At 45.2% G+C, this 12,635-nt stretch overlaps 1 protein-coding gene across 1 annotated transcript; it reads right to left on the bottom strand.

The window, feature by feature from the left end:
* Positions 1–3,179: 3,179 nt before the first annotated feature.
* On the bottom strand, positions 3,180–9,380 carry LOC306808749 (ovomucoid-like). Its single transcript, XM_079319680.1, has 9 exons — positions 9,335–9,380; positions 7,629–7,830; positions 7,086–7,108; positions 6,434–6,561; positions 6,132–6,177; positions 4,786–4,913; positions 4,603–4,651; positions 3,823–3,953; positions 3,180–3,341 (listed from the first exon to the last, which is right to left on the bottom strand). Exons 2-9 carry the CDS (start codon positions 7,777–7,779, stop codon positions 3,296–3,298), a joined length of 702 nt encoding a protein of 233 aa, XP_079175806.1. The 5' UTR covers positions 7,780–7,830; positions 9,335–9,380; the 3' UTR covers positions 3,180–3,295.
* Between the last annotated feature and the right edge of the window lie 3,255 nt (positions 9,381–12,635).

Below are 12,635 nucleotides of genomic sequence, written 5' to 3' on the forward strand. Positions count from 1 at the left end.
AGTCCCAGAGCCCACAGTGTGCACACAGAGCTGCCTTTCTATGTATTTATGTGCCTGTCCATAGCTGTCCTCATTCCCCACCTTAATTGTGAGAACTTCTCCACTTGGTTCCTAAAGCCATTATTGGTCCTGGCCGGTTTATGGTGCTTTAAGGAATGCTGCCCTGTCCACATCAAACCTAGAAAGGGATAATTATATGAGTGATAGACGTGCTTGTAACATAATTATTTTTTTTTTTCCAAATAGTCACAGGATTCTCACAAGGGTGAATTTTCAAAGCTGTGATTCATCAGGGAAGCTGGTAATTTTCATTCTCTGGGCCCTCTCTGAATGCCAGCACCAAGGCTCTGAGTGTGGCGTGATGACACTCACTAGACGTTACGAAATAAATCACAGCATGAGAATGTGTTGTCTGTGAAGCCAATTATACGTTGTTCCCTGGCTATTTTTGAGGATGGTTCTAAATTTGTGGAGTTGGGGTGGAGAAGCTCTGGGCTGTGACATGCTCTGCTCGCTGTGTGCACAGTCCCAGATAGGACTGCTGACTCTCCTCCCTGAACTATTTAAACTCTAGCTGTCAATGTTTTTCCAGTTTTTCACATTTCACAAACATATGTTAGGGCTCTGCTCCCACTGCAAGTGGCAGTGATGGGAATTTGATGGGGGATTGGCAGATCCAAGCTCTATTTCCAGCTGAGGCTGTGCAAGGATTTCTGTTCAGGCTCACCACTCACCAAACACCTCTCCAGATAAGAATAAGCCTAAATGTTAGTATGTTTTCCTAAGGAGACAAGGCTTAGGAGAGGAATGTGTGTAGATATATCTGGGGTTTAGTTCCCCCAGTGAATTTTGAATACACAACTAGTTGCAGCCGAATTTTACGCAGGAGTGGGAAAAAAAAATTTAAAAATAAAGATCACATTTTATACATTTTTCTAGCAGCAGAGGAAAGATGCCACCAGCATCCCCAGCCAGCAAGAGAGTTTCTGCAGGAGAGCAACTCTATGGGTGCCTTACATCTGGGGAAGCATTTCAGTTTGCAGCTTGCCAGACATCTTAAAATCCACAGAGTGGCAGAGAAACTGTGAGTGACAGGCAAATGCTCAGCTGCCTATTAGGGGTGATCTCACTCTACAGCCTCTGGTGTAATTTAGTTATCAAACCCGTCAGCTGCAGCCATTCCCAGCCACGCTCAGTTCTGCCACTCACAGCACTCCTTGTTTGCCTTTTCTGCCTTCAGACGTCACCATTCCCCACCACAGCCTCGATGCCTCAGCCCCTTATCTGCCCAAATGATGTTTTGGTTGCTGCAGCACAACTGGGCTGGCTCCAGCCTCAGCAAACTCACAGCAGGGATCAACCCCCTCTGGGCTGAGCAGAGGAAAAGGTGAAATCATCTGCCAGGTGATTATTGCTATTGCCCATTTCCACTCCTTTGTGACACCTGAGCAGTGGATTTGGTGGCAAAGGTGAGGGAATTCCATCCCTCTGACAAGCAGGGAGAGAAGAAGGGCAGCTGGACCTTGTGCCAGAGTGGCTGGGCAGAGTCCTGCTGGTGGCAGCTGAGTCCTAACCTGTGCTGGCCACTTTTTAGACTTAAATACCACAAACCTTTCCATCTTCTAAAGTCCTTGCTAGAGGCTTGTGAGACAGCTGGGACACAGCCATATATTCACCATTTGCACCCCATTTTGCTGCAGGTGAGCAGCTCTTCTTTGGGCTTTTCCAAAGCAGGTATCTGACTTCCTCAGGCACAAAGTGCCTCTGAAGAGGAGGCTCACCATAAATCCTTGCCATTGAAGACAATTTTCTGCTATGGCCAGAGCTCCACTACTCTGTGGCCACTGTGTAAACCTCTTGTCCAGCAAGGAATTATTGCCATACAATCCACTGGCTACTTTCAGTGTTCCTTAACTATTTTCTCAGACACCAAAGCAGGTAACTGGTGAGGACTCTTGGGACTCTCCAATTTGTCTTTTCTGAGGAACAGGCACAAAGGCATGATGTGATTTATATTACCTGTAGTAACTCCAAAAAACCCCCTGGAAATAAGAATTTTGATTATTCTTCCTGCTCTCTGTGATGGTTCTAGGAAAGGACAAGCCTCTTAGATTCTAGTGGGAAGCACCTGCAAAATTCTTGGTCAAGAAATTATCGACTTCAGGAAACAACACTAAAAGAAGTGTCTTGAAAGTCACAGATTTTGTCCTAAATATCAGCCTTAGCAGCAGGTGCTGTTTTACATAAGAGAAAGGATGAGGAAGGGATTGTGTGAGCCATGGCACTTGGGACTTTTTTCCTTGTGCTGTGTGCATATTAACTCCTTGACTCACCCAAAGGGATGGCACGTCATCATGAACAGTCATATATGTCATTTTTCCTGCAGTGCACACTTCAGGCTCCCATTAAGATGTTATCTTCACATCTTTTTTTTTCCCCAGATAGAAAACACATCTGAGCTGCCAGCACATCTTCTGGCCTTTCTTTCCTGGAGTTAGAAAAACCAACACCTTTTCCTGAAGGGTTCTCTGCCTCAAATACCTCAAATACCATCAGTACAGCTGAAAGCCTGAGACCAGTCTAATTTCTCCTCAAGTTCTCATTAGGCTCATTACAGCCTTGCATAGCTTGCTGTAATTTTCTGCTGATGGCACAGTCTCAATGGACACACCCTTCAAGGAAGCAGCAGTTCCTAATTTTCTTCCCTATGAGATAACCTCCTCCCTTTGCCATAAGCCTCCTTTTTATAAGGCACCACCAGACCTGCCCCTTGCCCAGGGGTGACCAGATAGAGCTGATCACACCCCATTTCACACTTCCCCAGGACCATCCCACCAGGCCAAGGTTCCTAAAAGGAACAGTTCCTCCGAGTTCCAGTGCTGTGACAACAACAAATCCGTTTACACTTTGCAAGACTTTAAAATTAGATTCAAAGTTGTGCTATTTTATAGCATTTTCTGGTGCTTTGCTATAGAATGACATTCTCTCATAAGGGCTTGTGCTGGTGTTTTGCTCTTTATTGTGGTTTATTTCACCACCTCTCCTGCCTGCCAGAAAAGTACCCAAAAGCCTGGAAAGTACCCATTAAAAAGTACCTATAAAAAGTACCTATTACCCTGCCTGGAAAACAAAACCAAAATCAAAAACCATTCCATGGCAAAGATTGTGGCTGCATTTAATTTATTGATCAATCAAAGCAGAGATTGAGGTGTAACAGTTGAGGGAGCAGGGAAGAGCAAGTTTGATTGAAGAATTAGTGAGGGAAATGCCATGTTGAAGGGTCCAGCTCCAGCACTCAGCACGCGCCCTGGTGCCTGGCAAGCAGAGTTCCAGCACTGCGTCTGCAGAGAGAGAGGGAGACCAAAATTAGAGACATGGATCACATTTTTATAGCCTAAATTTACCCAAATAAGCCAAATGCCCTTGTGCTCTTCCAGTCATAAAGTACTTCACTTTATGTTCCACCTCTTCTCAGATTCCTCAAGTTACACACTTTTGTAGGTTGAAGAGATTTGGGACAAACCCCATAATTTTGGACACCTCCTACGGTCACACTTTCAATCACCCTGACAGGGAGGCAGTCAGCAATGCTATGAGCCTGCAAGCAGGGATCTGCTTTTAATTGCAAGGGGAGGAGGAGAAGACTCACTGAGGCTTAAAGATCTGCGGCGCCTGGGGGGTGGCAGAGGAGCGAGCGCCGGGAGAGGAGCACGGGGTAGAGATGGGAGCTAACGGGAGCTCTGGGGCTTCCACAGCACAGCTCAGCTGCCTGGGAGCTCCAGCTCCTCTGGCTCCTGGGCCACCTGGGAGCTCTGTACTTACGAGACAGCGTTGCAGAACTGGCACTTGTTTCCGTAGGTCCTGCCGTCGGAGCCGCAGATGGGGTTGTACTCGGAGGTGCAGAAGACGCTGCTGCCCTTCTGCTGGGTGCAGTCGATGTTGATGTTTTGTTGCTGGAACAAAAACAGGGTTAAAAGCTTTTGTTCCCCTGTATTTTCCTACGTAAGTGCTTTATGTTTATTTAATATCTGCGATATGGCAAAGCACGAAAGAACTTTTCAGGAGCTGGGCTCTGTCGTTCCAGCAATTCTGCAGACTCTGAGAATGTGCTTGCCTGGGATAGCCTGAAGTAGGGAGATGGTGGAGGCAAAAATCTAATAAATATTATTACAAGTAGTGAAATGACCATGCTGGTATTTCCAGGCTGGCTCTCTCACTGGCTGCTCTGCTGGTTTAGCAAGCAGAGGCAAGTGGACAGAAAGGGGGTGGTCACAAGCCACAGTGCACTAAGTTCTCCCACCCAGGGAACCACTGCTACTAAGAGTGCTCCTGCATTGATGCTACAGCATCTCTTGCCCATCCAGTTTCACAGTAAATGAAGGTCTCAGCATCCTCTGCCTGCTGTTCCCAGATTAAAGAGGGGACCAAAAATCTCAGCCATGGATTTGGTTCCAAACATGTTGACACCCTGGCATAACTATTTTCCTGAAGCCCTATTTCCAGACTAAAGGCAGTAGGAGAGTGGAGGCATTTCTATTATTTAGCCATGAATTTGTGTTGCAAAACGTGACAGCAGTTAGGAGTGCAGATTTCTGGCTTTACCTGCTGGTAGCACTGTCCATATCTCTGCAGGTTGACTTCCACGCCGCTCCTTTGGGTTAAAAGCAAGAGGAGAATGAATGAGCACAGTGCAGCTGCTTAGTGAGCCAAACTACCCCTTCATGCTCCAAATGCCAAGAAGAGCAATACTGATCCAGAAACCCCTGAGCTGGGCCCTTCACTTACGCCACAGCAGTACAGAACTGGCACTTGTTCCTGTAGGTGACGCCGTTGGTGCCGCAGATGGGGTTGTACTCCACGCCACAGGGGATCTGGTAACCACTGCCAGGCTTCAGGAAACCAGTACAGTCGATCTGAAACAGTCACAAAACTGCATTTGAATCTCTGCTGTGCGGTGCAAGAGGCATTTCCCCCTCTTCCCAGAGAAAGGGGCTTCCAGTGTGGTGGATTTGGGGGAGCGCAGATGAAATCCTGCCTGTGGGTACAGCATCAGTACCTGTTCTGAGCTGGGCTTCATCCCTGTCATCCTGGGGATTTTCCCCCTGAATGCCACCATGAAGGATCTTTGCCTAAAATACCTCACACATTTCTGCTGCGAGGTGCCTGAGCCTTTCAAAAATGGGGTTTACACTCAACTCACTGCTCCTGCAATTACTCTGAATATATTGAAATGGGAGGCGTTGTATTATGTGAAATTGCACAGCCTGAATGGTTCTTTACTCTCTCTCTAAACTAAATAGAAATTCTTTGCCACTTCATGGTAACCACATATATTGATACTGACTTTAACTTAACTTCGTGATAAACATTCTGATTGAATCTGTTTTTTCTGTTACAAAATTATAGTTTAGGTGAAATCCAAACTTCTTTGGGGAATTTCTTAGCTACAACAAGCATATAAGTCTAAATGTAAAGAGAAGTGTTTCCATAACACTGAATTGTACACTCTTCAAATCAAGTTTCCTTTCTAAACACTGGTGTTATACAGAAGATATTTTGCCTTTTATGCAGGACTAAAGGACTTCTGAATGACAAATCAATGTGATTTATGCAGAAGCTACTTTATTGTATTTATACATTCTAAAACTACTGTTCACACGACCACATATTATTTGATTGGTGCCTTTATCTTTTTCACACACTCTGCATGTACTTTGCAGGAAATATGATTGGTTTAGTCCAGGACTTTACCACTCACTTTTATCTTGGTTCTTCCAATTTCACTATTTTGATTTTTAGTATTTTTTTCCTTAATTTAGCACAATTTATGTTTCAGTAGCCTTGAAAAATTCCAGAGTGTTTGATAAAATAGCTGAAAAACAGCTAAAAATAGCTCGGCTGGTGCACCTGGTATAAACTACGGCCTAAACTATTCAGATACATTGCTACACTTTTAAAACTCAAGATTTTATCAGTTGAAGAAAAATGCAAATTAAATTTCCTGCAAATCTGAAATTCTTCATTTTCACCCCATTTCTGAGAACTAGCAATTGTGTGGGTTCAGTACAGAACGAATCCAGGTTTGGTTTGGGTATCACCCACCAGGGGAAGGAATCAATCAGTGACCTTACCCTAACGCATCTTCCATCGTGTTTCTTGTCCAGAGCACGGTTGCGGCTGGAGGGAGAGAGGGAGAAGGAAAGCAAGGATTAATCTTTTCATGCCATGCAGTCATCTCAATCATTAAATCTCTCCACCCGTAAAGCCCCAGTAATTAATCAGATTCTGGAGCTTTGACACGGAAGATCCCGGGCATTAGGGAAGACAGAAACTCAAGAAAAATCTAGTCCACCCCACGATTAGTCACCACCCCAAGGGCTTCTGCCTGCTGCTTGGAGTGGCACTGTAGGTGATGAGGGGACTCTCTACTCACAAGAAGTCCCTGCAGAGGGAGCACTCGTTGGGGTAGGTGCGGCCGTTGGTGCCGCACACGGGGTCGTAGTTGCGGGGACAGGCGACCGTCATGGTTTTCCCAGTCATCAAGTAGGCGCCACAGGAGGCCTGGGAAAGGGGACTCAGAATGTCTCCAAACAGAGAGAAGGGTGGTCTCACCCTAATCGTGTTTTTGCTGCACTGTGAGGAATCTCTATGGCTCCTCCATAGAGTGGTGGAAAAAAATTAAAGCGAGTTTTTACAGCGTACGAAAGCACCTCTCTGCTGTTAAGACTTAAAGTAATTTTGGCAAGAATTATGGGCAAAAATGATCATTCCTTGGGGAACCAAGGCAGGGAAGATATTTAGGCAGATATTCAATAGTCATATAGATTTTCTGCTGGCACTCTGTGCTGTGCTGACTCGAATTCTACATTATTAATCACTGTCTTTTTAATCATCAACATGCTGAATTATCTCTCTCTGACAAAGGTGTTTTCTTATGTTGGGGAAAGAGGTGCACTTAGGGGCACATCTTTCTTATTCATTCTCTCATTTTTTTCCCCTCAAATGTTCCCTGGCATATAGTGTGAGTATGAATTATTCATTTAGACTTAGAAATCAAGACTAAATGACAAAGATCTAATACTCACCCGTCTTTGAGCAACAGCAAGATCTACAATAAAAACAGAAATGTACAAATATATTTATGTGTAATGTGCAAATTTATACAATTATAAAATGTGAAAATGTATACATTTATAAAACGTCAAAATTGTATGATATCCTTCACTGAAATTTCTTTTGGAATCATCAATTTCCCTAAAGAGTAACCAAATACACCTTCTCATTACCAAGAAGTGATATCTTCCCAAACGTTTCATCTACTCCAAGTAAATGCAAAGTGAGATTAAAATAAAGATCACTTATTTGTGAAACCAGAAATTTTGACTCACAAAACAAGAAACAGGACCTAAAATTTTATCCTTCTTTAGCACCCTAATCCCCACTAAGGCTCAAAAGCTTAAAGCATAGATTCCCTGTGTCTATCTGCTCATTGAAAAGAGAGGCGCCAATTCCTAAACCATCACATCCCCAAGACGCTGCGCTCTCCTTCAGGATGCACAGAGACAGGGAAAGGATCAGGAGGTCTAGACCAGCGTAGAGTGCAACCCAAATGAATAAAAATGACTTACCAGAAAGGCAGCCGAGGAGGACAAGCCCCAGAAGGGCAGTACAGCTGGCCATCTTCATGCTGGTGGTGGTGGTGGCTGTTCCGTGCGGGTCGGTTGCCAGAGAGTCTGTGGATGGTTCTCTGCCTTCTCCCTCCCCAGTATTTATATGCATCTCCCCGACCTTGTGAAGTCATCACCAGAAAGTAATTATTTGCTCTGTAAACTAAGAAAATTGTATCGATTACCGAGTGGAGCTCCAAAGAGTACTTGTTTGTTAGAGAGATGCCCAGAAGAATTAAACAAAAATGTGAGCTACACCCAGCTTGTTAACAAAGGCGCCTTGCTGTACAATGAGTGATTTGTCCTTTCCAAACAGGAGCACTGTCTCAATAGCGGATGTTGTGAAATGGCATGTGGAAGTTGGGGAAGGAAGAAAAGAGTCCATTTGTTGGAAGTGTTTGACATGTGCTCCCCATATCACATATGCTAGACAGGAACCAGGCTCTGGGAGACTTTCATGGTACAGCAGAGTGGGGTGACAGGAGCGTGGGACACTCTAAGCTTTTACTGACATCATATCTGGGGTCTGACAAGCATCAGTGCACTTTAAAGATGCTCAAGTCTCAGTGAATCTCTCCACACTCTCTCCTGTAATTTCCTGGTATACTCCTGGATTTCTCACTAACAGAAAGTCATCACAAAAGAAGAGCATTATAAAAAAACCCAGAAGTTTATTAGACATTTCTGTGTAGGAGCAAGTTATTAGTGCGTTGGCAATGAGCATGGGTCTGATTAAGAAATTATGAGAATAAGTAGCCTTAAATCTGTACTGGGATAATGGTTCCTATTAATGCCAAGCAACTGGTATTCTGTGCAGGTGAAATGGGCTTGTTAATACCAAAGGCATTCCAGAAAAAATTCCAGTAACTGCAAACAGGAGAGCCGTTAGGCTTCCCCCTTCTCCCTCAATTATATGGCATTAAATTTAGAGTGTCAGCTGAAAGTTGTGTTTTAGAGAAGATAAGTGATAAATAATGTGCTAGGCTCTGCTAAGTGGCTCGACTCTATCGCAAGTGTATGGAAAAACAAATAAGGGATATTGCATAAAATAATAAATTTTTGATTTAAGGTAGTCACGGAAGGAAGTGACGGATGGAACTTGTTTGTGCTTCAGAAGAAGCTTGATTCATACGTGTGGTGCTTAAAGGCAGCCTGAGTTTTAAATAGAAGATCAGAATTGGTTTTCTTATTATCCTGGGAGATGTTCAACACTTGGCATGAGCAGATAAATCATAAAAATGCAGCTGAAAGTGTAAGGGAACCGTAGTCACAGAATGGAGCCTGTGGGATTTGGTCTGTTTATATCAATGAAATCATTTTCCTGAAAAATAAATGAATAATGCTATTTGGATCTCTTTCACAAATATCACAAGTTGAAGGGTTCCTTTGAAAGTTGTTTCTGTCGCATTCTTAGCATCCTGAGTGAGTTGACTTTCAGATTCCTTGAACTGATTGTGAGCGTATTTGGAAAGGAAGCGGTAGTCACGGAAGCATTAATATTGATTAATCTCCAGGGGCAGGAATGCCAAAGTCTGGAAACAAAGCTTCCTCAGAACTTGCAGCAGCCACTCTTGGAGGTGCTGCCTGCCAGCCCTGTGGCTGAGGGGGCTGCAGGAGCAGAGTCTGTCCCCTCTCCATCCCTGCGACCCAAACTCCCCCACACCCACCTCCAGATCTGAGATCCCCATTAGCAGAAGCTGTGCTGCCTCTCCTGCTGTGTTTCCTGCCAGGCTGAAGCCAGCAGGAGCTGTTGTGCCTGGCAGGTGTCTCCAGGGAGCGGCATCACTCTCATGTTGAGCCAACACCTGCCCTTTCATTAGTGAGATCCGCTGGGAGATCCCCTCTGCCCCACGTGCTGCCCCTTAGGGCCATCCAGGATTGCTCCAAAAGCAGCTCTCCTCCTCCAGCAGCCCCTGCCACTTCCCAGGGCAACAGAGAGAAAAAGAGAAATGAGGAAAGAGCCTTGCTACAGGGTCTGGGAGAAGGGATAGGAGACAAAGGGCAATATCCAGGGCAGGGCACGAGAACTGCTGGGACAGGTGTGACAGGGGATTGCACAAGGAGCCTCATTAATAGGGAACAGAGGGAATGGGACAACACTAATCACAGGAAAGCAGATGGACTGAAAACAGGTGTTAGGAGCAGTGAAAAACAACAATTCTCACAACAGTGAGCCTTGGGAAATGTCATACACCTGTTGCAAATGGGAAGGGCAAGGTGAATCCACCTCCCCAAACCCCTCTGGGATGGGTGTGACAGTGCCAGACTCTTCTCAGTGATGCCCAGTGACAGGACAAGGAGCTGTGGCCATAAACTAAAACACAGCAAGTTCCACCTCAACATTCAGAGAAACTCCTTTCCATTGGGAGTTGCAGAGCACTGGGACAGCTGCCCAGGGAGGTCGTGGAGTCTCCCTGTCTGGAGTCATTCCAAACCCACTTGGCCATGCTCCTGTGTCACCTGCTCCAGCTGTCCCTGCTTTGGCAGGGGGTTTGGACTGGATGATCTCCAGAGATTACTTCCAACCCAAACTATCCTGTGATTCTGTGGTTTAGAAATATCATGATGGAAGGATCAGTAAAGTGATTTTGGGATTATTTAAATGTTTTTACAGATATAAGATCCATATAAAAGCTTAAATAAAATTTAAATAAAATGCTTCCTTCTACTTCAGACTCCTAGAGGGCAAACACTCAGGATGGTTATGACCACATGAATGGGATAAATATTGCCCATCATATGATGAGTCCTCTTATATTAAAGGTAAATTTCCAATGACTCTGGAAATTCTACCTGGTTTCTAATCCAGCAGTATTTCTTCCCACAGCAGTGATAATTTCCTGGGAAGCTTTTTCTCTGGTTTTGAGACTTTCTACCTCAAGCAAGTCCATAGCTTACCATGACCTAAAAAATTCTTCACTGATGCTCCCTGCTTTGCTTTAAAACTTACCATAGGCTTCATCTGGCTACAAAGAGCAACAACAGAGATTTTCTTTTTTATTTTTATTATGAAATAAGAAGGTGGAAGTGTGCACTCAGGATGTGTTGGTCTGTTAGCAGTGGTATCACTGTCCTTGCTCAGGTCTGCAAGAAAAAACTGAGCAAACCATGTTCCTCTGTGGTCCCTGGGGATGTGGAATCCTCTGTGGTACTGGGGATGTGGAATCCTCTGCAGTCCCTGGAGATGTGGAATCCTCTGTGGCCCCCAGGGATGTGGAATCCTCTGGGGCTCTCTGGGGATGTGGAACACCTGCAGGAGCTCCTGGCCAAGCTGCTGTTCCCAGACCGCTGCACACGGGGGCAGAGCTGGATCTTCTATGAGAGCGTAAATTCAATTTACAGCCAGCAAAGCCCCTGCTCTAAGCTGCACTCACCTATTATTTCTCCTTGTAGTTCAGCTATCTGATTGCTGCCTGAATATCTCCAGTCTTTTAAGCATAGATGATATCACAGGCAAGGGTGTCTGGAATGATTTGACTGTCTGGAAGCTGCATGCTAACAAAATAAGGCTGAGGATCCCAATCTCTCAGTGAGTCTCAGCTTTGCCTTGCTGCAATACCTCTGACACAACCAGCCCCCCCAGAACACCTGCAACTAATTCACTTTTCAAATATAATTTTATTTTTCTCCACATCAAGAAAGAATGCAGTAACAAACCATTGTTTCTGAATGAAGCCATAGAGAGAAACTGCATTAACAGAAAGGTCTAGACTGGCCTGAGGTATATTTTGGCCAGCAACAAGTAGAACAATGCACAAAAATAGAAGGAATTATATAAAATAAAGGAGAACAAAATAAATACATGCAATGTGTTAATCAGGTTGTGGGGTAATTGAATGGCATTTCCTGAATCCAAAACATCAGATAATGACATAAAGTGCTGAGGTGCTGCTCAAAGAATTGTACCATAAAATACCTTGGCAGGCAGACAATGTTTCCTGCCTTGAATTTCCTGGAGGGAGAGTTAGATTAGTAATGGTGAGAGGATTTGTGCTGTTGTGGCAGGATTTTATTGAGAAGCAATAAAAAAAATTATTTCCAACGAGGTGCTCATAAAGGAGAATTCTCTTCCACTCCATCCTAAGGAGCATCCAGGATGAGGTGCTGGGGTGGGAGGCCAGGGGTTCCACTGGGGTTCTGCTCTGCCCTTGGTCTCTCCTGAGCAATCCTGCTCACTTTGCATCACAGAGGGTTTGTAATTTATCAGTTTCCCCTTAACTGCCTGCTGGATTCTCCTGATTAGCAGACATGCCCCTGCAAGAGCTCTTTGAGCATCACAGGGATGCCCAGCACAGCTGGGAGCTCTGCTTGTCTCCAGGGCACCGTGGCTCCTGAGAGCCATCCTCATCCTCCCTGCTGCTGCCCAAGAGACAACAACTGCTGGAGCTGCTGCTCTCATCCCCATGCTCAGCAGAGGAGAAGAAGGAGGCTGAATGTGCCCCACACCCCCAGCACTACATCCCAGAGCCTCAATTTATCCTGGTCCCCAGAAATCACAGCTGACACTGAAAAGCCTCCCTGCACACAGACAGGGAGGGACATTCCAGCCCTAGGAAGGGACTTGGCACTTAATGGTTGCAGAGAGTCGTGTCTTTTGGAAATAAATTGTCTCCTTTTAGAGAGCTGCTCTCTGCAGTCTCTGGGAAGTGACACATTGTCACTTAAGATCATTAACTATTTGACTGTGAGACTGCTGCCTCTCCAGCACGAGGCACTGGCAGCGCCTGGCTGTTAATGAATAATAAATTAACACCATGACTCTGAGCCCTTCCTTTCATCAGCCGAGATTTCCAGGGGCCGGAGAATCTCAAAGGATCCTCTACAAGCCACAGTCAACGTAATTATCTTCAGCCAGCAGCTGAGGGATGGGTGAGGTGCCCAAATGGGCTGTGGCAGGACTGCCAGCATCCCCTGGACATCAGGGCTGTTGGCACTTGCTTTCTGCAATGCCCCTCAGCAATGAGCCAA

This window comes from Erithacus rubecula, assembly GCF_903797595.1.
Source record: "Erithacus rubecula genome assembly, chromosome: 16".
NCBI classification, from domain to species: domain Eukaryota; kingdom Metazoa; phylum Chordata; class Aves; order Passeriformes; family Muscicapidae; genus Erithacus; species Erithacus rubecula.